Here is a 25,677-nt window from a genome sequence, read left to right on the forward strand (position 1 = left end):
GAAGAGGTGAGGGGGGTTGAGGGAAGAGGTGAGGGGGGTTGAGGGAAGAGGTGAGGGGGTAGAGGGAAGAGGTGAGGGGGTAGAGGGAAGAGGTGAGGGGGTAGAGGGAAGAGGTGAGGGGGTAGAGGGATAAGGTAAAGGGGGAGGGAAGAGGTGAGGGGGTAGGGAAGAGATGAGGGGGTAGGGAAGAGGTGAGGGGTAGGGAAGAGGTGAGGGGTAGGGAAGAGGTGAGGGGGTAGGGAAGGGGGATTGGAGTAGTGGGCATAGAGAAGGTGGGAGTTTAGAGATGGTGTGTACAATTAGCCACTGCTACGACGCCAAAACACAAACAGTGGTATTTAACATATTTTCCATCGGCTGTTTAATTAGCAAGGAGTGTTTGGGACTTTTCATAAACCTCAGGGCACCTTTGAAATAAACAGATGTTAACCAGGATTATTGTATCATCTGCCTTGCCCGACGGGTGTGCGAATAATGAACTCATTTCTTAGTAGGGATTGTCACCGAAAAAATAGTTTCTTTAGACCCAAGAGCACCAGCGTTGTCAACAGCTCGTGTCATTGTGGAATTGCTGTACTGTGTAAACATGTAGCTATAATACGTCCACATCCACGTCATCCAATAGAGTACACGCATTATTTCTTAAGTAATTTCTTGGAGGGGTGAGGGTACAGACAATCTTCACCCCGTCCCCCCGTAGTTCACACAACGCACGACGTCAGAACGCATGCCCTGATCAAGGAAGGGTGTAAACCACAATTTTTATACAAATATGTGAACGGTACGGTCATGAGAGCCAACCTGAAAGCTATTATGGTCAAAGCCCCATCCTGTCACCGACCATGACTACCAAAATTTCACAGTCATCGAGAAGGTGAATAAATCGGATAATGTCGGGGTAAATGATCATGTTAGTGCTAACCCATTCAGCCAGGAAACGTCGTTCATTTTATTCTTGCAACAGCCTGATGATTTTATTCAGCTTAGGGTACACTTTTCAAACTGGAGGAATCAGATACGGTACTATTAAAATCTTTAGTACGAAGGGTTCTCGTTAGCTGAATAAAATGGCTTGATACCATTAAGAATAAAATAAGAATGATGTCACTCTGGTTCAGGGGAATAAACGAATCTTTACCTAACCAAGGATTACGTAGTCAACACATTTCGCACAGAAATAACAATGATTAGATGGACGTGTAGGTCTTACTTAAATGCTAGACCTGGGTTTGGGGGGAGGCTAGGTTTACTATTGACGAATCAAGAGGAGGGATGGGACAAAAGTGTATATTTGTGATGAGGAGGGATACATTGAGATGGTTAGGACATGTGGAGAGGATGGAGGATGACAACTGGGTGAGAAGAGAGAGGTGTGAACGTCGGGGGTAGGGCTGCGAGAGGCAGACCGGAAAAGGCCTGGGACGAGGTCATAGTGTGTGACCTCAGGGATAAGGGAGTGAATAGGGAGGCTGCAAAAGATCGTGCAGTGTGGAGAGCCGCCATTATGTGACCAGGGCCGACGACGCATGCAAGCATGTTAGATCCTTTAAAAAAGATACGACACGAACGATTCGATACAGGTGAGGTTCAGGGATCACCATTTTATATAATTTCTCCTAACACTTTTGCCTTCCATCTCTACAGTATCCCCGGCCATCCTATCACGTTGACGAATAGGGGAATTTGGGGGAGGAACACGATCAACAACAGTCTACCCTCCTCCTCCCTGCCTGACTTACTTCATGCCCCTTCCCCCCACCCCGCTCTCTCTTACCTCATACCTCCCTCCCCCCCCCTCTCTCTCTCTCTCTCTCTCTCTCTTTCCTATCTGTCTGTATCTCCACACTCCGACACGTCAGCTAAATATGACTCACCACCTGTTTAGTGGCTGTGTGTGTGTGTGTGTGTGTGTGTGTGTGTGTGTGTGTGTGTGTGTGTGTGTGTATCAGTATGTGCGTGAACCTGTGTGTGTGTGCATCATTGTGTGCGTGTATCTATGCTCGTATCTGAGTGTGCGTGTAGGCTATCAGTGCCTGCGTGTATCAGTGCATATGTGTATCAGTGCCTGTGTGTATCAGTGCCTGTGTGTATCAGTGCCTGTGTGTATCAGTGCCTGTGTGTATCAGTGCCTGTGTGTATCAGTGCATATGTGTATCAGTGCCTGTGTGTATCAGTGCCTGTGTGTATCAGTGCCTGTGTGTATCAGTGCCTGTGTGTATCAGTGCCTGTGTGAATCAGTGCCTGTGTGTATCAGTGCCTGTGTGTATCAGTGCCTGTGTGTATCAGTGCCTGTGTGTATCAGTGCCTGTGTGAATCAGTGCCTGTGTGAATCAGTGCCTGTGTGAATCAGTGCCTGTGTGAATCAGTGCCTGTGTGTATCAGTGCCTGTGTGTATCAGTGTGTGTGTGTGTGTGTGTATTAGTGTGCATGCGTGCTCTGATCAGTGCTGGTATTAGTGTTTGCGTGAATGAATACGTGCGTGCATTAGTGTGTGCCTGCTCCGTGTGCGCGTGTTTAGTACGTACATGCCGCAGCGTGTGCGTGCATCGGTGTGTGCGTGCATCGGTGTGTGCGTGCATCGGTGTGTGCGTGCATCAGTTCGTGCGTGCATCAGTGTGTACGTGCTTAGTGTGTACGTAGTCAAATTGTGCGTGTTCAGTGTGTACGTGTTCAGTGTATACGTGTTCAGTGTGTACGTGTTCAGTGTGTATGTGTTCAGTGTGTGCGTGTTTATTGTGCGTGTTTATTGTGCGTGTTTATTGTGTGCGTGTTCAGTGTGTGTGTGTGTGTGTGTGTGTGTGTGTGTGTGTGTGTGTGTGTGTGTGTGTGTGTGTGTGTGTGTGTGTGTGTGTGTGTGTGTGTGTGTGTGTGTGTGTGTGTGTGTGTGTGTGTGTGTGTGTGTGTGTGTGTGTGTGTGTGTGTGTGTGTGTGTGTGTGTGTGTGTGTGTGTGTGTGTGTGTGTGTGTGTGTGTGTGTGTGTGTGTGTGTACCTGTGTCTGTGTCTGTGTGTGCGCGCGTGTGTGTGTTTATTGTGTGCGTGTTCAGTGCGCGCGTACTCAGTGTGTGCGTATTCAATGTGTGCGTGTTAGTGTGAGTTCTCATTATGCGTGTACTTGTGTGCGTGCTCTGTGTGCGTATTTACTGTGTGCGAATACCAGTGTGTAACTCAAACTGTACGCATGTTTTTAAGAGTGAAGGTAGGAAAAAATTTAATGATGATGATGATGATGATGGCTGAGGAGTCTGGCACTAGATAGTAGCAGTAGATAGATGATGATGATGATCATGATGATGATGATGATGATTTTTCTAGTTCTTTTTAATCCGGAAACTTTTATGTTATCAAGGAGGATTCTGTACTCTACTCCTTTCACCTTAACTTGGCCCAAATTTTCGTCCATTTGCAGCTTTTCACGTGTCTCAGTTGCGTCTTTGAAACAGCACTTTTTCGTGACTAGCATAATATTCTATTGTTACAACTCAGCATTCGAGATAAAGAGATTGCAATTTAGGCCAAGTTAGAGTAAAATGAGCATAGTGAAGGGGATGGGATGGAGGGATGGAGTAGAGAGATACGAGAGAGGCGGGTGTACGTTGGGGGGAGGGCAGCGAAATGGCAGTGCACAGGGCGACATGGAGGCGATTTGTTCGTGGCCACCATTTACGGGTTTAAGGCGTCTGGCTATAGATAACTAGACAATTAAGGCTATAGATATTACATCCATTTCCCTTATTTTCTACAATTTCTTTGGCCTGCAACGCTTCCTGGCTGACCGTAAGATATCCCCGTGTCCTAATTTAGTCACCTTAATGGCAAAAACAGCAAAACCCAACACTTGCAGCAAGAGGAGACGCCTACACATCTCCTAACGAGCAAAACGACATCTATTGCCCTCATCTGTTGAATCTATTTGACCTATGACACTTCCTGGTTGGCAGCAAGATACCTCTGTGTCCTATCTGAATCATCTTAATGGCAAAAACAGCGAAATTTAACCCCAAAACAGTAAAATTTAACACTTACATCAGGAGACGGAGCCGACGCAGCCTCACCCTTATCGTCCGAGTACCACTGACTGACCAATGAAATGCCATGCTTGTTCAGCCCAGAAACTCGTGTGAAACTTTACCCAACTACTTTTACAACCCCTAGAGGGCACGGAGGCCCTCTCATCTTCAGGGTAACTCTAGTATTTTATTCTAGCTAATACAAGAGGCTATTATGCACCTGTGAGCTATTTATGTGTCTGAGAGCGTTAATGCTGTAAATATTAACCCTCCAATGATCGTGACAACTCTAGTACTTTTTTTTATTAGACTCCAGACGATTTTATTCAGCTGGGAATGGGTCTTAGGAGCCTGAGTGCATAAGAGAAAATCGTCGTAGAGAAAGCATCACGGACCGTAGCAAACAAAGTCAGAAGTTATTCGTAGATGTTTACCATACTCTATTCACTTTCACTTTGCCTAATATTGCCATCTCCTCACCTTAAATGCTGAGCTGTAAGGATACATTAACACTAGGATATAAAACAATACTCTCTTCTCCCTAAATGGACCTAAAACTACCATCTCTCCATCTTGAATCCTGGGTTTTAGCAATAGATTAACACCAAAAGATGATGCTAGTCACGAAGAAGTGCTATGTAAATGATGTAGAGGCGTACCATTGTCATTTCCTGGCACTGGGCTACGTGAAATGAGTAAAATGACCTACACAAGGATGGAAATCTGGCCAGTGTTAGAGGAAGACCTGTATAGTCACGAAAAGGTGTTATGGAATGGATATTGAACACTTTAACTTGGCCTAAAATTGCCATCTCTCCATCTTGAATGTTGAGCTGTAACAAGAGCCTGACATTAGAATATGATGATAGTCTCGAAAAAGTGCTGTTGAAGACATGCAGAGCCGTGTTATCGTCGTCGTCTGCCTGTAATAACGCTATGAGAAATAAGCAGCAAATATAAGATCTCAGCCATGTTAAGTCTGATAAGCAATACATACAGCTTAATGGAACACTCTGATAAAAATTACAGATATAAACTCATTCTACAACTCCCTAGCAGCTCCTCCTTAGAGATTTATTTTCCTTATTACACCGTACACTACTACTGGACTGTAAAAATCCTTCAAACTCTGCCATTCTTTGCATTAAAAAAACACACACACACAAAACGATATATACGACCCTGGTTGGCATATTCTACAGGACCGTGGTTTTTAATTCTCGGTATCAACATCACCACACAATGTCTGACCATATTTCCATCTCCTGCCGCGTCTTTTTCCTCCCGATTGGTTGAAATTCTCTCTTGTGTCGCCATACAGAATTCGTTTAACACACCCTTCCTCATGCATGCCAACATTCACTGGAAGCTCATCACACAAATCTCCGTTCACTATCACTTATGCATTGCCATAACCACTCCAACCAGCCAATCCTTGATCTCTACCTTTCCCACTGCCCACTTCACCGTCTCCCTGGGGGATCTGTCAAAGGCCTTCTCCAAATAAAAACCAAAGTTCAACTCCCTCTTAAATCCTATGTATTTTTCCTTACGCTGTCAAATGATGAATATGGCATCAGTGGTCCCCTTTGCCTGGCATAAACTCAAACTACAGTACATATCATCAGTATTCACTCTTTCCGTTACATTTTCCGGGACTCTCTCCATGCACTTCATTATCTGATCCAAAGTCTTTATGCCTCCATTATTTCCTCTTTCCAGGGCATCACCTTTCCCTTATACACATTTACAATCACACTCTTAAACCAGTCATCTCGAACAGCACAGCATCATCATCATTCATCATCCGGACCTCCTCTCTCGCCCCAGGGCAGGGTGAGGAGTAGCAACATCCAGACAGCCAAAGTTTGCCCAGTTCAATGGGCCACATTTCCATTCACTCATCACTCAAGCCCTCGAAATCCTGGCTCCAGCAGATGGGGGGGGGGGGAACTTCACCACATTCTGTAGCTTCACATATACCCATCTGCTAGGGCCAATCCATACGCTGTCACGTTGAAAAGTGGTGCCAAATCCCTCGTTATAGCCTAAGGTTCTCAGCACAAAATTCATCCATCCAGCTCAATCTCTTGTCAGTCCCTTAGCCTCACCAACTTCCATACCTCTCCCTCACACACTCATCCACCACATCCCTCCAACTTCTCCTTGGCCTACCTCACCTCCTCCCTCCTTCAAATTCGCTCAGATATACCTTTTTCACCACTCTATGGTCATCCATTCTCTCCACATGACCATACCATCTCAGTACACTCTCTTCAATCCTAGTGTCAACTGACTTCCTCACTCCGCATCTTTCACGTTACCACATTATTCCACATCCTATCCACTCTCTGTACTCTACATACATTCCTTAGCAGTCCCATCTCCACTGCTCTTACTCTTTTCATTTTCATGCCACACCACAGTCTCACATCCGTATAATAAAGTTGGCACTAACACTCCTTCATATAAGCCTCGTGCAGCTGCAACACTCAAGCCTCTGTTTCTAATCAAGGCCTTCATGGCACCAGCTAGTTTCCTTCCCTGTGTCACTCAACGTTCCACATCTTCTGCACATTTTCCTCTCTTTTCTATTGCTATACCCAGGTATTTGAACTCTCTCACCAATTCCAGTTTCTCTTCATTCACTGTAACATCACACTGGAGTCCCCTTATCTCTCAATAATCATCACTTTACACTTTTCTACATTTACTCTCAAGGCACGACACTCACAGACATCTACAAAACTATGCACTAGTCTACCAAATTCTTGTCCAGTATTTGCAAGTAGCACTGCATCATCAGCATACATCAAATTTGAGATGTTCCATCCATCACCATTCATTAATAACGCCTTCCCTTTCTCCATTACACATGTTTTTACTTTTCTCACCATCCATGAGGATGTCACGCAACCTTGTCGGACGCCTACACTGATCATGAACCCATTTACCCTTACACATGCTTCACTACCATCATAAAAACTCTTGACGGCACCAAGCAGCTTACCATCTACACTGTACATGCGCAAAACCTTCCACAATCCTTCTCTGCCTACTCTGTCGTATGCTTTTCCAGATCCAAAAATGCCATAAACACCTTATTGTCCTTCTCACAAGCCTTCTCCACTATCTGTCTCACCGCAAATATTTGATCCACACATCCTCTGCCACTCCTACAGCCTCCCTCTTCGTCACTCACTAGGACTTCTGATATCTCTCTTACTTTCTCACCACCACCACCACCACCACCACCACCACCACCACCCTATTATGCACTAGGTAACAAAGGTATTGAAATTCATCACAGTACATAAATTATATATATATTTTTTATACATCTGTACATCAGCGTAGGGTGCCGAGGCTAGGCATACCTCAGGCCAGTACATTTAAGGGTAGGTGACCAGTCTCTCGTGCCTGGTGGCATTACAAAAAAACATATGTATATATGCTCGATTTAATTTCAAGTGATGTGTTCCTGTGACCTGATTTGACTAGTAACCAAGGAGACTCATTCATGAAAGATCCCTAACTCCTTTCAGCTCAGTTGATGGCCAGGTGTAGTCAGATTAAAGGGTTGATTTGACTAGTAACCAAGGAGACTCATTCTTCATGAAAGACCCCTAACTCCTTTCAGCTCAGTTGATGGCCAGGTGTAGTCAGATGGGAGGGCTGATTTGACTAGTAACCAAGGAGACTCAATTTCACGTCACCACAATTTAGGATTCCAGGTATAACACTTGTCCAGTTGTATCAGATGAAAATTATTCGACTATAAGCCACCAAGGAATATATATTATTAAATGGGGAACTTCCTGCCCATAATAATAATAATAATAATAATAATACAAGAACAACTACTACTACTGGTAATAATAAAATAACCATCATCATCATCATCATCATCATCATTATCATCCAAGGATGGGGGTGAGGTAGTACCAACTGCCAAGACAGTTAAAAAGACCATGATATAATAATAATAATAATAATAATAATAATAATAATATTAAAAACAATCATCATCATCATCATCATCATCACCCCAACCTCATTTCACAATTAAGAATAGAGGAAGGTTCAATAATAATAATAATAATAATAATAATAATTATAGGGCAAGACAGTTCCCCTTTATCTAGGTACAGCCGCCAAAATTCTGTATGGTTTAGAACACTCCCTAACACCTTTTCCCTGGCGATTTATTTTGCTTAGAAGACTCCCTAACATCTTTTCCTTAGCGATTTATTTTGCTTAGAACTCCCTAACACCTTTTCCTTAGCGATTTATTTTGCTTAGAACTCCCTAACACCTTTTCCTTAGCAATTTATTTTGCTCTGAAGACTCCCTAACACCTTTTCCTTAGTAATTTATTTTGCTTAAAAAACTCCCTGACACCTTTTCCTTGGCGATTTATTTTGCTTGGAAGACCCCCTAAAACCTTTTCCTTAGCGATTTATTTTGCTTATTACTCCTTACTGTCCTCTTCGGTGTGTGTGTGTGTGTGTGTGTGTGTGTGTGTGTGTAATTCACCGGGTTGGTCAGGATTACTTGATGGTCGTGATCGTCAGCTTTTTACCCTCCCGGAAGGGAGCTGAGAGCTCATTTAGTCCGATCTAAGGGCAAGGCTGTGACCTTCACACACGCACACACCCGTCCCCTTGCTCAAGGGGGACAGTAACCACCCACTTCGTCAGTGAAACTTTTCGCAACCTGAGCGAGGCGCGAACTCCCGTCTACCAGATGGCAAGCGAGAACGTTACCACTGCACCAGTGAGTGTGTGTGTGTGTGTGTGTGTGTGTGTGTGTGTGTGTGTGTGTGTGTGTGTGTGTGTGTGTGTGTGTGTGTGTGTGTGTGTGTGTGTGTGTGTGTGTGATCTAAACTACTTACACACTAACATTCTCTGCATAAATAACACACAAACTGCTATTAACCAGACAAATCTAAAAATAAATCGCTATGGAAGAGGTGTTTGGGAGCTTTCGAAAATGCAGACCGTAAAATATTCTCCTTTGTGACTCGTTTGGCCTAGTACATCCTCTATAGCTTGCTTTTTAAGGATGCCTTCACGTGGTGACATGATATACCGGGCGGTGGAATGAACAGTGAAGAATTAGGAAGGAAAAATAACTGCCATAGGAAACAAGGAAATATCAAAGAGAGAGGTAGGGAAGAAGATGGAGAGAAGAGGACAGTATGGAGAGGAGAGGACAGTATGGAGAGAAGAGGACAGTAAGGAGAGAAGAGGACAGTAAGGAGAGGAGAGGACAGTATGGAGAGAAGAGGACAGTATGGAGAGGAGTGAAGAGGACAGTAAGGAGAGAAGAGGACAGTATGGAGAGAAGAGGACAGTATGGAGAGAAGAGGACAGTATGGAGAGAAGAGGACAGTATGGAGAGGAGAGAAGAGGACAGTATGGAGAGAAGAGGACAGTATGGAGAGAAGAGGACAGTAGGGAGAGGTGAGAAGAGGATAGTATGGAGAGAAGAGGATAGTATGGAGAGAAGAGGATAGTATGGAGAGAAGAGGACAGTAAGGAGAGGAGAGAAGAGGACAGTAAGGAGAGGAGAGAAGAGGACAGTAAGGAGAGGAGAGAAGAGGACAGTACGGAGAGAAGTGGACAGTAAGGAGAGGAGAGGAGAGGAGGACAGTAAGGAGAGAAGAGGAGGACAGTAAGGCAAGAACAGAGGAGAGGACAGTAAAGAGAGAAGAGAAGAGGACAGTATGGAGAGGCGAGGAGAGAGGACAGTAAGGAGAGCAGAGGACAGTAAGGAGAGAAGAGGACAGTAAGAGGAGGACAGTAAGAGTCCCTCATGTAGAAATACCATTAAATAACACCAGACTAAATCGCTTAGGTAATGATGTTAAGGGAGTCTCCGAACCTCACCAGGATTTGGGTGTAATAAGCAGAATGAATCACAAAGGTAAAGATGTTCAGGGAGCTCACCAGAATTCGGCTGGATATCTTTGGCACAGAAATGACAATAAAAACAGTCACATTACATCCCCTGCTACCCCAGTCCAGGAGCCGGGTGGTCAAGCAGGATTAGTACATTGAAGGGTAGGTGACAAACTTGCTCCCTTTATGGCATTGCAAAAAAAAAAATTAATATATAAATAAGAATAAAAAATAAAACCACCCAGGAGCCTTAAATTATCCTGATACTGGAAAACACATGCGTAATACATCCAGGGAAATTATTTACACATTTATACACTGAATGAAAAATAGCTCTCTTTTATCCCTTAACCCCCTTCTGTCTGGTGACTTATTTTGTTTTATTCTCTCTACCTCCACATGATTTTACTCAGCTCTGGGGAGGGATTTTGGACTGTAGTAGTAGTAATAGTAGTAGTATTGTAGTAGTAGTAGTAGGAGGAGCCTAGTTGTGGGAAGTATTAGTAGTAGAAAGTAGTAGTAGTAGTAGTTGTTGATGTTGATGTTGTTGTTGTTGCTTAACCCTGATCATTTGGCTGAGCAGACCCATCAATCACAGGTAAGCAACTACTGTGGGGCCATCCTACAGGTACATTACAACAAATACAGTGTGTATGGGCACCACCTCACTGGGGGCACCACCATCCTTTCATGGGATAGGGAGGAAGCTAAGGGATGTTCATATAATAGCCAGGCAGCTCCACCAACCAGTGATATCAGTGCCACCACGTGAAGGCAATCTCTGGTTCAAAAGCCTCCACTAAGCTGAATAAAATCACAAGGAGATAAAAAAAATAAACTGGAAAATAAGTCACCCATTTTTAAACAGACTGGAAAACATGTCATTCATTTTAACATACTAACACATACAAACATTTAAATTATTTTCCTCTAAACTAACATTAATTTCAATATATTTCGTACACTCCTCCATTACACCATATCTACTAATAAATATATATCTATTTGTATCTATTTATTTTTATAAGAACGATATAGCAGTTTATCATGTTATCTTTTTTATATACGAATGGAAGGTGTCGCTTGGATTTTTTGAGAAACGTTAGCGGGTTTTTTTCCAGGGCTAAACGTTGACTGGAAAATGCTATATTAACATGGGTCCAATTCTCAGCCACTTCAGGCCTAGTTACTGAAGGCCTTATGGGATTAATTCTGACCATTTTCCCTCATAAGGATATTAGTAATTGCATTTAATAATTACGATAACATTATTCTGAGGATGAGCATTTTCCCCCATAAGAATATAAGTAATTCCATCTCCAAAATGACTCAGAATTAAACCCATTTGATGCAGCATTTTTCACTCAAATTTACCCCTAGTCACCTCCTTTTCAAAATTTTCCAAAAGACACCTTATATATCAACTGTACAATTTTTTTTATAAGAACTATATATATATCAGTACGAGTTTTATTTTTTTATACAAGCGGTAGGTATTCAAATGTTGGAAAAATAACTGATAAATTATTTAGTAGGTAGCTATGAGAATTTGGCACATATAAAAAATACAGTTATAACCCAACCTGTTTTACCCTATCCAGATGCAGGGTTCCGAGGCTGTGCTAATGTCGTATGGTAGAAGTAAGAGTAGATGATCAGTCTACTTCCCCTGGTGGCATCATTCTACCCTTCAGCACAACTTCTATACTCCAAAACTATCTACTTATCTATCTATCTATAGCCAGACACCTTAATCCTGTAAGGGATGGCCACAAACAAATTGCCTCCATGTCGCCCTGTCCCCTCCCACAAACACTGCCCTCCCCTCAACTTACACCCTCCTCTCTCATATACCTATCTACTCCTTCCCTCCATCCCATCCTCTGTCTCCATTTCACTCACATACACTCATTTAGTCTCTCTCTCTCTCTCTCCATCCCTCTAATTTACATCCCCCTCCCTCATGTACCTCTCTACTGCATCTCATCCTCAGCCTCCCCCTCCATCCATCCCATCCACAGTTCCCCTTAAAATTGTCCTGAGATGGGTTCAACTGTACTGTCTGGGTGTAACTGTACTCTCACTCTGGTCTCATCTGAATGTAAACCCAGTGAACTGCAGGCTGCCCTTCCACCAGAGTCCACCATCGTCCTTTCGTGGGATGGGGAGGGAGCTGAGGGGCGTTTGTATGGCCGGGCAGTGGAGCCACCTGGTTACACAATGCCACCACATGAAGGATCCCCACGCCAGCACCACCCCTACTATCCTCTCCATTGTAACCCTGATTGTGACTGATTGTAATGTGTATTCTGATGGACTTAGGAAAAAAAAGAAAGAAGGAGAAGAAAGAGGACAGTTGTACGAATTTGTAAGGCAGTGAGGAGAAAGAGAAGAAGGAAGAAGGAAAGAAATACAAGAAAGAAAAAGAATGAAAGAAAAAAGAAAAAAGACAGTTGTTTGCAGATGTAGGGCATGACAAGAAATATGGAAGTGAAAAAAAAAGAAAGAAAGAGAGAAAGACAAGGAAGAAAAAGGTCATTTATGGGCAAGTGTAGTGCAGTGACAAGAAATACAGAAGTAAAAAAAAAAAAAAGAGAGAGAGAGAGAGAGAGAGAGGAAGAAAGAAAGACAAGAAAAAAAGAGGGCAGCTGTTGGCATTTGTAGGACAGTGACAAGAAATATGAATGTGAGATAGAGAGAGAGAGAGAGAAAGGAAGAGAGACAAGGAAGAAAAAGGGCAGTTGTAGGCATTTGTACGGCAGTGATAGGGAATATGGAAGTGAGAAAAAAGAAAGAAAAACAAGTAAGAGAAGGGAAAAAAACTGGCCACAATATCCCTCACTCTACAGCATTGGGTCCTGAGATTACGCTACCATTGTCATGTCGTTTATAATTTCGTATCATTTATAAACACTTCAATGTGCCTGTGTGCGTCGGCCTTTGTCACCTAATGGCGGCTCTCCATGCTACTCAATCTCTAGCAGTCTCCCTGTTCAGTCCCTTATCCCTGATGTCACACTCTATGACCACATCCCAGGTCTTTTTCAGCCTGTCTCACAACCCTATCCCCAACATTAACACTTCTCACCTTCCACACCCAATTGTCATCCTCCATCCTCTCCACATGCCCACACCGGCTTAGTCTACCCCTCTGCATCACAGCACCAACACACTCCAGTCCCATCTTTCCTCCCAAACCACTTCATTCAACCCCTCCTCATCACAAACCATCTCAATGTACACCTCCTCCTCACAGCACCAATACACTCCAGTCCCGTCATTCCTCCCAAACAATCCTAATCTACCCCGACTCATCACAAACCATCTCAGTGTACACCTCCTCTGCACAGCACCAATACACTCCAGTCCCATCCTTCCTCTCAACTCTTCAATTGTACTGAAAAACCTCCATTCACCTCTTGGGGATTGAAACCTATGCAAAACCATCAATCCAATATGGCTGCTCTGACAAGTATGCCAACAACAACCTCCAAAGTTTGTATCATTTATAAAGACCAATGTGCTTGCATGCATTGGCCTTGGTCACCTAATGGCGGCTTTTCATGCTGCTCGATCCCTGGCAACCTCCCTATTTGGCCGCCAATCCTAAGTCCACAAAAATAATGTTTAAAATTGGCACAAAAATATTCCAGTTCCTTATCATTTAAATTCTTTCAATCCAATGGCACAAAAAATCTTAAGAGAAATAATCCAATGTGGAAGACCTAAAAGGTCAATTTGGTTTTGGCAATACGTAGTAATTTCTCTCTCTCTCTCCCTCTCTCTCACTGATTATCACCAGCTTTTAAAGACTGATAAGCATAAAATCAATAGCATCACTATCATCATCATCAACATCATCACTACAACTATCATCATCATCATCATCTTTTTTTTCCCACCTTACATATCATCATCATCACCACACTTATTTCATGTCCTCATATTTTCCTCTCTTCTACATCATCTTCCTCACTTCATCATTCACACCCCATTTCTTCCTCATTTCCCACTTTAGTCCTTCAGGGATTCCTTTTTCAACCATTTAATCACTTCTCTTTCCTTTTCACTTCCTTCCTCACTACCCTATCACTCAAACGCATCTTCTGTGCCTTCTCAATTCTCACTTCAACCTTAGAGGCATTTCTTTGGTTATCCTGATATCATTACTCAAACTACTCATTTCCACTTCTTTCTCACTACCATTTTCTCCTCCTCTGCATCACCTTCTTCATTTCCATCACCTCAAACTCAAGTACTTTCTCCATTTCCATTTGCATCCTTATGATATTTCTTTTATCAACTCATTCAGTTCATCGCTCAAACCAAAATTTATCACCTCAACTTCCATTCCATTTTCTCATTTCTTTTTTTTCATTTCTTCATGATGCTTCTGACATCTTTCCTTCTTCTTCTGTCATCTTCAATTTCCTGTCACTCCAGTACTCTCTCATTTCCTTCTCAGTTCTCATTATCATCACCATCATCATCATCATTATTGTCATCATCATCATTGTCATCATCATCATCATCATCATCATCACTGTCATCCTCATCCTCCTCATCATCATTGCCATCATTCATCACCATCATTATCATTATCATCATCATCATTGTCATCGTCATTGTCATCCACATCCTCATCATCATCATTGCCATCACTCATCATCATCATCATCATCATCATCATCATCATATATCTTCTTTCTTCCCATCCCCAAATATTCACCACTCAAATTACATTATTTCCTACACAAATAAATTCAATCCAATTGTGTATTATTTAAATTTATTCTCATTTTCAGTTGTATATTTTTTAATTTATTCTCAGCTTCAGGCAATTTTATTCAGCTTACCAGAAACTTTCCAAAATCAAGAAGTTAGATGCACCTTCACTATGTTCCTTACTCTTCCTTCCTCTCATTCTTGTTCCTTTCTCTCCTCTTTTCTCTCCCTCCTTTCTTTCCACCCTCCCCTCTCTCCTCTTTCCTCTCCTCCCCTCCCTACTCAGTCCCTTATCCCTGAGGTCACACTCTATCACCTCATCCCAGGTATTTTTCAATCTGCCTCTCACAACCCTACCCCCGAAATTCACACTTCTCATTTTCCACACCCAACTGTCATCCTCCATCCTCTTCACATGGCCAAACTATCTCAATCAATCTCTCCAACTATAGTCAATGCTCGACTTAACGAACATCGATTGAGCGGAAGTATGAGATAAAAGAATTATTTTTTTCTGATACTTTTTGCCCTAATTATGGGAAGACTTCCAATAAAATGAGTATAATTCCATTAAGGAGATTCTGTACACAATAATGCATTTCTGGGGGAATTAATTATGGGTTCCAACTGCTGTGTGTAGCACTGAGAGTTAACTAACTTTGGGATGCCTTCAAGGATTTAGCAGAAAGCATCTCAAAATACTGGAAAATTTTCCTTCATATTGTGCCTTGGTTGTGGAACTCAACTTAGCGGAAATAGGTTTGGCTGACTTAGTTCGTTAAATCGGGCATCTATTGCACTTCCAGTCCAATGAAAGATGGATGATGGACTGTAGGAGCAAGGTGCTGCTTAAGCCTGCAGTCCACTGGGTTGAAACTGAAATGAATCTGTGGCCACAACAAATACATCAAGGCTGAATCTAACTTCCCTATTCTGAAAAGTCTCCCCTGAGCTGAAAAGAAATGTCTGTAGATGTCAAGAATTAAAAAGAAAATCTATCTATCTATCCATCTATAGCCAGTCACCTTATGCCCGTATGGGGTGGCCACAGCCAAATTGCCTCCATGTTACCCTGTCCCCTGCCATTTCGTTCCCCTCCCCCAACTTACACCCCCCTCTCTCATATACATCTCTACTCCATCCCTTCATCACACCTTCGGTCTCCCTCTCCCTCTCCCTCTTCCCACCTTCACTTCACTCACATACTATCCTTGTTCATCTCTCACTCTCCATCCTCCCCATTTTACACCCCCCTCTCATATACCTCTCATCCATCCCTCCATCTCATTCTTGGTCTTCCCCTCCCTCTCCCCTATTCCAGTAAATGCCAGTTGATATCAGCTGTGAGTTACAAGAGCCTGAGAGTTAATACCAGTACCAAATAACTATCTCATGGTTGGGGAAACTCTACTTCTCTATTCCACTTAACGTCGATTATTTTTGTCATCTGAAAGAGTCATACAAACCTGTGAGTGAGTACTAAAAGCCTATGAGTGTTAAAATTGGCATTATTAACCTTCTCATGGGCAGCACAACTCTAGTATTTCATCTGAGAGAGGGTCATGGGAGCCTGAGAGCGTACACTGACTATTAAACACAGAAACACAAACTTCTTTATCATAGTCCCTCCTCCCTCGGCCTGTGTGAAGTTGGTTCCTGAAGCAATGAGTCGCAGGAGCCTGAGTGTTAATATTGGTACCATTAACCCCTTCATCATCGGAACAACTCTAGTACTTCCTCTGAGTGTGAGTCATGGGGGCCTGAGAGCATTAAACGACTATTAAATGCAGAAACAGGAGCCCGTCTGTCATAACCTCTCCTCCCCCTGACTGTGTGACGTTGGCTCCCTCAGCACCAGTGTCTCATCCTTCGTGGGAGACTTTTTACGGAACGAGAACGATTTGAGGAGCAAAGTTCGTGCTGATTCCGGCTTTTTCTTCGTATTTTTCGGGGAGTCGTGGCAGGTCAGGGGGAACTTTTCGAACGGCCTGAACCCCGCACTGCGGACTTGGTTTAGCACCGGTGGACTCTGCAGCTGCCTGGCAGAACCGTCGGACTGCGTTCTGTGATCCGATAGCAGGTTATCCTCGGAGCTACCGGGCGTGTTTTCCAGCATCTGCGTTTGCCCCATTTTCCGAGAGCGGCCATTTTTATTAGGCACCCCAAGATTATCCTCGGAGCTCCCCGGGGTGTTTTCCGGGGTCTGCGGTTCGGTCACCCCCGCTTTCCGTTTCCCGTTTTTATTCGGCAGTCGATCGAGGGAGAGGCTGTAGCTTTTGTGTTGGAGGACAGAGTTCGAGGCCGGCATAGAGCACTTCTCCGAGAGCGTGGGAGAGGGTTGAGCGTCTGTCAGCACACTACTGAGTTTCTTCTTTGGTTCTATGAGTTCACAAGAGGTAGAGGTTTTGATTTCCAAGGCCGAGAGGCGCTCGTCCGAGGTCCTTGCCTCCTTGCACTTCTTCTCTGTTTCCCTGTCACAGTCGTTTATTATATTCTCACTACTCTTTTGTTTCACTTTCTCTGTTTCCTTCCCACACTCATTTATTATATTTTCATCACTCTTCTGTTTCTGCAGGTTCATGCCAAAGCTAATTCTTGGCCGGGATATATGAAATGTGCGGTGCGTTCGGAACTTTGTCGGTTCCGATTTACTCCTAGTTCGTTTCAGCACCCCCTGTAAGCCGCCCCCGCCCCCTCCCTGCTTAAACCTTGTACTGCCCTTACCCATGGGGGCCGACCCGTTCACACTCTTCTCACGATCGCTGGACGACAGACGCTCGGAGAAGATCCTCAGTCTGGAGAACAGCGATGTCTCCTTTTCCGATTCTTTCTCCACCTCCTTCTCGCACTTCTCCCTCAGTGCCTCGCTTTCCTGGGCCTCAGCATGGGGAAGGAGCCTGTCTTCGAGTGATTTTGGGGAGACGGTCCGCCGCTCCGAAGAATTTCTCCTTAAAGGGGACCTGTAGCCACCCACACTGCTACGACGCTCAGAGGAATTTCTCCTTGAAGGTGACTTATAACCATCCGTCGCAATCTTGAACCTGCAAAGTGGTGGATTTAGGAAAAACTCAGGGAGGACACGTATACGGTATTTCACCACTCGCTAGGCTGCTATGTTTGTATTACAGATGAAGACATTGCTACTGCTACTTGTCATAGTCATTATCACCATCACTATCATCATCATCTGCTGCTGCTGCTACTACTATTACAGCTACTAGTGCTACTACTACTACTACTACTATTAGTACTATCACCACCACCACTACCACTTCCACCACCACTACTACTACTAATACCACCACCACCACCACCACCACCACTACTACTACTACTACCACCACCACCACCACTACTACTACTACCATTACTGCTGCCAGGTTATACTAACAACCCTCAACCTCCTCTACTACCATTACTGCTGCCAGGTTATACTAACAACCCTCAACCTCCTCTACTACCATTACTGCTGCCAGGTTATACTAACAACCCTCAACCTCCTCCCTAGGCCTGACAGGAGGATGATGAACTGCAGGAGGGGGACAACTTCAGCCTGCAGTCCACTGGGTTCACATTTCAGATAAACTACCACACTCCACTCACCTGGAAGTCCTCTCGCTCACATCCACCTCCGTCTCCGTCACATCCACATCGTCCATCTCCATATCTGTGCAATCGATGGTCAAAGATCGGATCATGGATGTCCGAGAAGAGGCACGGCTTCCAATGCTGTGAATAGAAATAGATTATCACCATCATCATCAATAAACACTGTCATCGTCATCATCATCATCAATAATCAATGTCATCATCATCATCATCATCATCATCATCAAGTTAAAGACTACTATTTTTATTATTATTATTATTATTATTATTATTTCACTCTCATCTTAAATGTCGAGACCAACTGCCTAGCCGCAGGCTCCTACGCACCTCAAGGGGCAATGTAGGATTAGATGATGGATGGATTATTATTATTATTATTATTATTATTATTATTATTATTATTATTATTCCTCTTAGAGCCTTATTGACTTACACAGCCATGACTCAGTACTGCATTTATCAGATCTGTCCAGTTGAAAATGAATGTATCAGATGAAAAAATACTCAATGTTACCTATATGAACTCTCCGTCTTCTGCACCGCCCTCTTGCATGTATCCTGTGAAAGGCGACTGATGGGGCGCTCTACCACCTCCTCCACCTCCTCCTCCACCTCAGCCTCAAGCACTGGGGTAGGCTCGCTCTCCTCGGAGGCTTTTTTCGAGGCCTCGTTTAATTTACGATAATGGTCGAGGGCAAACCTTACTGGCTGGATGATTAGTTCCTGTAAAATAATAAGACAGTGATAATAATAATAATAATAAAAGACAATAGATTCAAACAGAAAAGACTGGAATAGAACCATCATCATCATCATCATCAACAACATCATAAGAACTACAGAAAGAAAATCTCTCTCTCTCTCTCTCTCTCTCACTAGCCTTCCTAAAATGCTTCAAAACCAATGAAGACACACTGAAATGAATGTTTGCATATTTAACTCCCTCTTACACCTCTCTCTGTCTTTCTATCTATCCTTCTCTCTCTCTATCTATCTATCAATCTGTCTACCGCACCTCAAGCTCTGGCAGAACCTTCCCTAGTGCTTCAAAGAGAGGCAGGAGCACAAAACCGATGAAGGAGCACTGAAATGAATGTCTGTATATTCTCTCTCTCTCTCTTAGGTCTCTCTCTGTCTATCTCTCTCTCTCTCACACTCTATCTATCTATCAATCTATCTACCTCACCTCAAGCTCCGGCAGAACCTTCCCTAGTGCTTCAAAGAGAGGCAGGAGCACAAAACCAATGAAGGAGCACTGAGATGATGGTTTTGTTACTTTGTCCCTATCCATAAACGGAGAGACAGGCAGCCCTTCCAACTTCTCGAGGTCGCTTTGGTTGAAGAATTCCTGTTGAAAGAATGGCAATATAAGTATCAATGTTTTTAGAAGCTATTACAAGTTTCTGTTTATCTATCTATCTATCTATCTATAGCCAGACGCCTTAATCCTGTAAGGGGTCGCCACAAAAAATTGCTTCCATGTTGCCCTGTCCTCTTCCATTTTACTGCCCTCCCCCAAACTTACACTCCCCCCTCTCATATACCCCTCTACTCCATCCCACCATCTCATCCTCAGTCTCCCCCTTCCTCTTCCCCCCTCCACTTCACTCACATACACTCTCCTTGTTAGTCTCTTAGTCTCCATCCCCCAACTTACCTTCCCCCCTCTCATATACCGCTCTACTCCATCCCTCCATCTCATCCTCGGTCCCCCCTTCCTTTCCCCCCCTCAACCTCACTCACATACTCTCCTAGTTAGTCTCTTACTTAGTAAAAGGATCTTGAGATGGTCTGGCCAAGAGGTGTGAATGGGGAATGAATGACAAAGAGTGTGTATGTGAGAGTGGTGCAGGGGAGAGAGGGAGACCAAGGATGAGATGGAGGTTTTGATGTAGTCCTCATTACCAACACAACATAGTACAGTACAGAGTATCTAGTACGAGTATATGGAATGAGGTCCCAGAGTGTGACCTCAGGGATAAGAGACTGAATAGGGAGGCCGCCAGAGACTGAGCAGCATGGATAGCCACTAAGAGGTGACCAAGGCCGATGCATGTAAGCACGGTGAGGGAGGCTGCCAGAGATCAAGCAGCATGGAGAGCCGCCATTAGGTGACCAAGGCTGACGAATGCATGTTGGAGCCTTTATAAATGATATGATACAGTAGGTTCCTTGGACAACAGGAAATAATTTGGCTTGTCACTCAGTGCAGAGTCACCTGAGGGCTGCATTACATTGAGTGAATGGATGATAGGCACTTCCACCTTGTAGAAAAAAAAAAAAAGAGGACTAAACAGAACACTATCTCAATAAGCCACCACCTACAAAGAAAAAGAAGTAACTTAAAAACCATTACCTGCATGAGACACTCCAGCCAAGGCTCGGCAATGTCCAGCGGCCGCGCTTCATTGCTGATGTCTGCTACCTTGATCAGCACCATGGACAGCTGGGCAGGATATTAAAACCAGTATTAACACTCTCAGGCTTCTATAATCCCTCTTAGAGTAATAAAATATCTGGGATTAGCTAAAATAAAATGCTAGAGTTGTCCTGAGCATACAAAATCAATCAGTCAATCCATCTATCTATCTATCTATACCCTGATGCCATAATCCAGTAAAGGGTGGCCACAAATAAATCACCTCCATGTTGCCCTGTCCCTTGCCATTTCACTGCCCTCCCCCCAACTTACATCCCCCTCTCTCAATGCCATCCATCTACCACCTTACCATGAGAGCCTCTGTGGTACCAGTATTCACCTACTTAGCCTCTTAAGACTCGCCTCTTGCATGTAAACCCTATTGGGCCACATCTGGATGGGGCACAGTAATCCACTAAACCACCAGGGATTCATCTGGTTGTATGACATGTGATAATCACCCCTTTACAGTCAAGCATTTTTCTTGTCACTTAATGCTGTGTCACCTTAAGGCAGCACTACATTGGGTGAGTGGATAGTAGCTGCCCCTACCTACCACTATTCCTATGACTAACTCTCAGACCATTTTTGCACTAGCTGGAATTAAATACTTGAGGCTGCCAGAGATCAAGCAGCATCGAGAGCTGCTGCCAATAGGTGACCAAGGTCATTTCGTTTTTCTTTTCGTTCTTGAAATTCCAACATGCTTGCATGCATCAGCCTCAGTCACCTGATGGCAGCTCTCCACACTGCTCGATCTCTGGCATCTTTCCTATTCAGTCCCTTATCCCTCAGGTCACACTCAGTGACCTCATCCCAGGTCTTTTTCAGTCTACCTCTTGCAACCCTACCCCTAACATTAACACTTCTCACTTTCTGCACCCAGTTATCATCCCCCATCCTCTCCACATGCCCAAACCATCTCAATCTACCTCTCCTCATCACAACACCAATACACTCCAGTCTCATCCTACCTCTCAACTCTTCCATCGTAAACCTAGGCCCCCCAGGCCTCGCACTAAGGGACACACTGCACATCCACCTAATCATTGTCATTTCTGTACGTTTGAGCCTGCGATTATCCTCTTCCTTTACTACTCAAGTCTGCCATACAGAATTACACTCCTAACACATGCCCCTCACGAGGCAACATAGGATTGGATGATGGATGGATGGATGAACACATTCAGCATACAAAGATCCCTTAGAACAGAGAGAGAGCCCTTTCAATGTTAGGAGAGGCAACAGCTCTCTGAACTTCCAACCACTCCTCACTCTAGCCACCCCACCTCCAGTATATAACATGTCTCCTGAATAACAAACCTCTTCCACACACTCAAGAGACTCACCAGCAAGCTCAATCCATTCATGCCTGACAATCTCCACCTTCTCTCTGCAACACATTGTACACATGAAATCAGAATTATCTTGCAGTATACCTCTAATACCACTACATCTCTTATGCACCCACTTATCACAAACACTGCACAAGACGGAATTACTTCCCACGCCCTTGTGGCAAATTGCACACGGCCACTCTCCCTCTACTTTGACAGTACCGCCACCAGCCATAGATAAGCCATAGATACCACCACCTTTGTTTTATCTGCATTTACTCTTAAGCCCTTGTGCCCCATACCATCTCTCCACTTCCTAAATCGTTCCTCTGTCTCTCTTTCTTTTTCTGCAGTCAACACCAAATCATTAGCATACATCTACAAGAGTCCCTTTCTGAAGTAACGTTAGAGGGCTTCAAGTACCATAATAAACAAGGTGATCAAAACTGACCCCTGATGCAGACTAATATTCACGGAAAACTCATCACTCAAATCTCCATTCACTCTTACCTGAGTGCGAGCACCCACATACACAGCCATAACCACCCTAACCAGCCACTCCTCGATCCCAAACTTTCTCACTGTCCACTTCACCATCTGTCAAGGAACTCTGTCAAAGGCCTTCTCCATATCAACAAAAACAAAGTACAGAAATCTTTTCTTTCCTAAACATTTTTCCTGAAGCTGTCAAACAATGAATATGGCATCTGTGGTCCCCCTGCCTGGCATAAACACAAACTGCATCTCATCAATATTCACTCTTTCTCTAATCATACCTTCTAGAACTTTCTCCATTACCTTCATTATCTGCTCTAAAAGCTTCGTGCCTCTATAATTTCCTACTTCCAGGGCATCACCCTTCCCCTTGTAGACATTTACAATTACACTCTGGGGACAACATACTCACACATAATCGCATTTATCAAGGAAGCCACTAACCCCACTCCTATATCTCCTAAGGCTTTCAACATTTTAGCAGCTAACAGCCACTCCTGCTGCCTTCCCCACCGGCATCCTGCCTCTTGCCCTGCTCACAGCTGCAGCGTCTAAGGCAAATGGCCACACACACACAAGTACATTGTTGCCTTTATAAATGATATGACAAAATGATACGACAAGTTATACCTACCATGAAGGGGCAAAAAAGTCAAAATCAACTACAGTCTATACGTACAAGGTTAACATGGGCCCGGTTCTTGAAATCAAACTCCTCAATGATCTCTTTAAAATCGGACAGAATCTCATTGTGCCGCGCCATGTCCGTCGCCAGGATGCAGCGGATCATCCCTTCACGAATTTTCTTGTAGTCCTCGGCCGATACGTTTCTGTGGATTAAAATGGTTTTGTGTGAGCTGGAATGGGGTAAGGGAGTTGTCCTTACCATAAGAGGGTTTGCAGTATCTGTAATTATTAAAAATTTGGACTAGCATACTCATCCGTGGTCTCCCCTTCCCTCTCCCCCCCTCCACCTCACTCAGATACACTCTCCTAGTCAGTCTCTCATTCTCCATCCTGTCTACATGGCCAGACCAACTCGAAATATTTCTCCCAATATTTTCAAACACACACTTCCCCACGTCATTCCTCCATCTCATCTTCGGTCTCCCACTCCCCATCTCCCTCCCTCCTCTCCATCTCACTCACTCTCCTAGTCAGTCTCTCATTCTCCATCCTCTCAACACACCCACCTGAATATGTTGCATTCGTGTTGCTCCAAAACAGTGAATGCAACGGAGCAGTGATGGTTTTCAAGCGGTGATATGTCATTGTATCGCAGGGCTAATTCTGTTTTTGCGTTGATCTGTGGGCAAAAGGAATCTATTAGGTCGTGCTGTGTATCTATCTGTCTGTCTATCTATCTGTCTGTCTACCTATCTGTCTATCTATTGCTTGTAAGTGGTGACTGCAACATGATGATAATTTTCCAACCTGTCTTTGTACTGATCTGTGGGCAAAATGAATCTATTAAGTGGTGCTGTGAATCTATCTGCATAACCATCTATCTATCTGTCTGTCTATCTGTCCATCTATCTATCTGTCTGTCTATCTGTCCATCTATCTATCTATCTGGCTGTCTATCTATCTATCTATTTTTCTAACAGTACATCTATCTATCTATATTTAACACTACAATCTATCTATGAATCTATCTACTACACACCTCTTTTTATATATCCCTTAAGGTGCATTGTCTATACTGTATTTTAAAACCCAGGCCAAATATAAATAAACAATACAATGCTTCCCTTACCTGGTAGATGTTGTTAAATCCAGGATGGTCAAGGTCGTGGCATATGCAGGATGTAAGGAGAATTAACACATCTAAATCGCCTAGTCTTTCCTGCAATCCACAACGCCACACCATACCATACATCTGTCAAGAAATCATCATTATCATCACCATTGTCATCATCATTAACATCATCATCATCATCATTATCATATCACCACCATCATCATCATCATAACCACCACCATCATCATCAATACCATCACTATCATATCCATCATCATCATCATTATCATCATCATCACAGGACAAGAGGAGGTATGGTAAAGAGGAAAAAGAAATAATACTAATAATAATAACAATAACAATAATAACAATAACAATAATAAAAATCTACGACAAGGATAGGACCCACTTACCATCTGAGTAACACAGAAGGCATGTTGGAAGTTGTGAAAAGGGACCTGGTTGTAACAGTGGTAGACGCGACACAGAAAATTACGCAGCACCTCGATCTCTATGCCGAACTTGGATAGCAGGCCTAGATCTGTATACCTGTGGAGGGGAGAAATTGGTAATTAACTATCTATCTATCTATCTACCTGTCTATCTTTCTATCTCTCTATCTGCCTGTCTATCACTATCTATAGCCAGACATCTTAATTCTGTAAGGGGTGGCCACAAACAAACTGCCTCCATGTCACCCTGTCCCCTGCCATTTCCCTGCCCTCCCCCAATTTACATCCCCCTATCTCATATACCACTCTATTCCATCACTCCATCTCATCCTCAGTCTCCCCCTCCCTCTTCCCCCATCCAACTCTCTAACACACACTCTTCTAATTAGTCTCTCACTCTCCATCCCCCCAGCTTACACCCCTCTCTCTCATATACCTCTCCACTCCATCCCTTCATCACATCCACGAACTTCCCCTCCCTCTCTCCTCCCCCCTCCACCTCACTCATATACACTCTCCTAGTCAGTCTCTCACTCAGTAAGTTTGGTTCAACCAGAATCAACAGCATTTAAGATGAACTTATTCTATATACAGTATATATATTTTAACACAAAAGAATGCATGTATTCTCTCTCTCTCTCTCTCTCTCTCTCTCTCTCTCTCTCTCTCTCTCTTGCTCCTTCCAATTCAATTTTGGTCTCATAAACTCACATTTTCTCTCTTCCCTTCCCATCCACTCCCTCTCTCCCTCTCTCTCATTCCTGCCAATTCATTTTCTCTCTTCCCTTCCCATCCTCTTAATTCCTCTCTCCTTCCCACCCCTCTCTCTCTCTCTCTCTCTCTCTCTTTCTCACATGTGTTGCAGCAGCAGTAATATCTCTGACTCTTCCCATGCCCAATTGTTGAAAGATGGCAGTCGGAGCAGCTCTTGCGTCTCTGCCTCCACCACACCATCACTGCCGAGAGAGAGAAAATTAGAGAGAGCAGC

General features: G+C 43.7%; 1 protein-coding gene across 1 annotated transcript in view; it reads right to left on the bottom strand.

The window, feature by feature from the left end:
- The window catches only part of LOC145397241 (uncharacterized), a 64,852-nt gene that overhangs the window by 17,240 nt on the left and 21,935 nt on the right, over positions 1-25,677 (bottom strand). The window contains exons 7-18 of the mRNA XM_080270436.1: positions 25,544-25,645; positions 24,651-24,786; positions 24,253-24,375; positions 23,690-23,802; positions 23,176-23,326; positions 20,602-20,691; positions 19,432-19,593; positions 18,760-18,968; positions 18,240-18,365; positions 17,152-17,677; positions 16,798-17,097; positions 16,451-16,722 (exon numbers count right to left, since the gene is read on the bottom strand). Coding sequence (XP_080126562.1) covers positions 16,451-16,722; positions 16,798-17,097; positions 17,152-17,677; positions 18,240-18,365; positions 18,760-18,968; positions 19,432-19,593; positions 20,602-20,691; positions 23,176-23,326; positions 23,690-23,802; positions 24,253-24,375; positions 24,651-24,786; positions 25,544-25,645 — 2,310 coding nt within the window. The remainder of the gene's footprint in view (positions 1-16,450; positions 16,723-16,797; positions 17,098-17,151; positions 17,678-18,239; positions 18,366-18,759; positions 18,969-19,431; positions 19,594-20,601; positions 20,692-23,175; positions 23,327-23,689; positions 23,803-24,252; positions 24,376-24,650; positions 24,787-25,543; positions 25,646-25,677) is intronic.

Source organism: Coenobita brevimanus, chromosome 40 (genome assembly GCF_032717465.1).
Source record: "Coenobita brevimanus isolate Jiangsu-jjx chromosome 40, ASM3271746v2, whole genome shotgun sequence".
Lineage (NCBI taxonomy): Eukaryota > Metazoa > Arthropoda > Malacostraca > Decapoda > Coenobitidae > Coenobita > Coenobita brevimanus.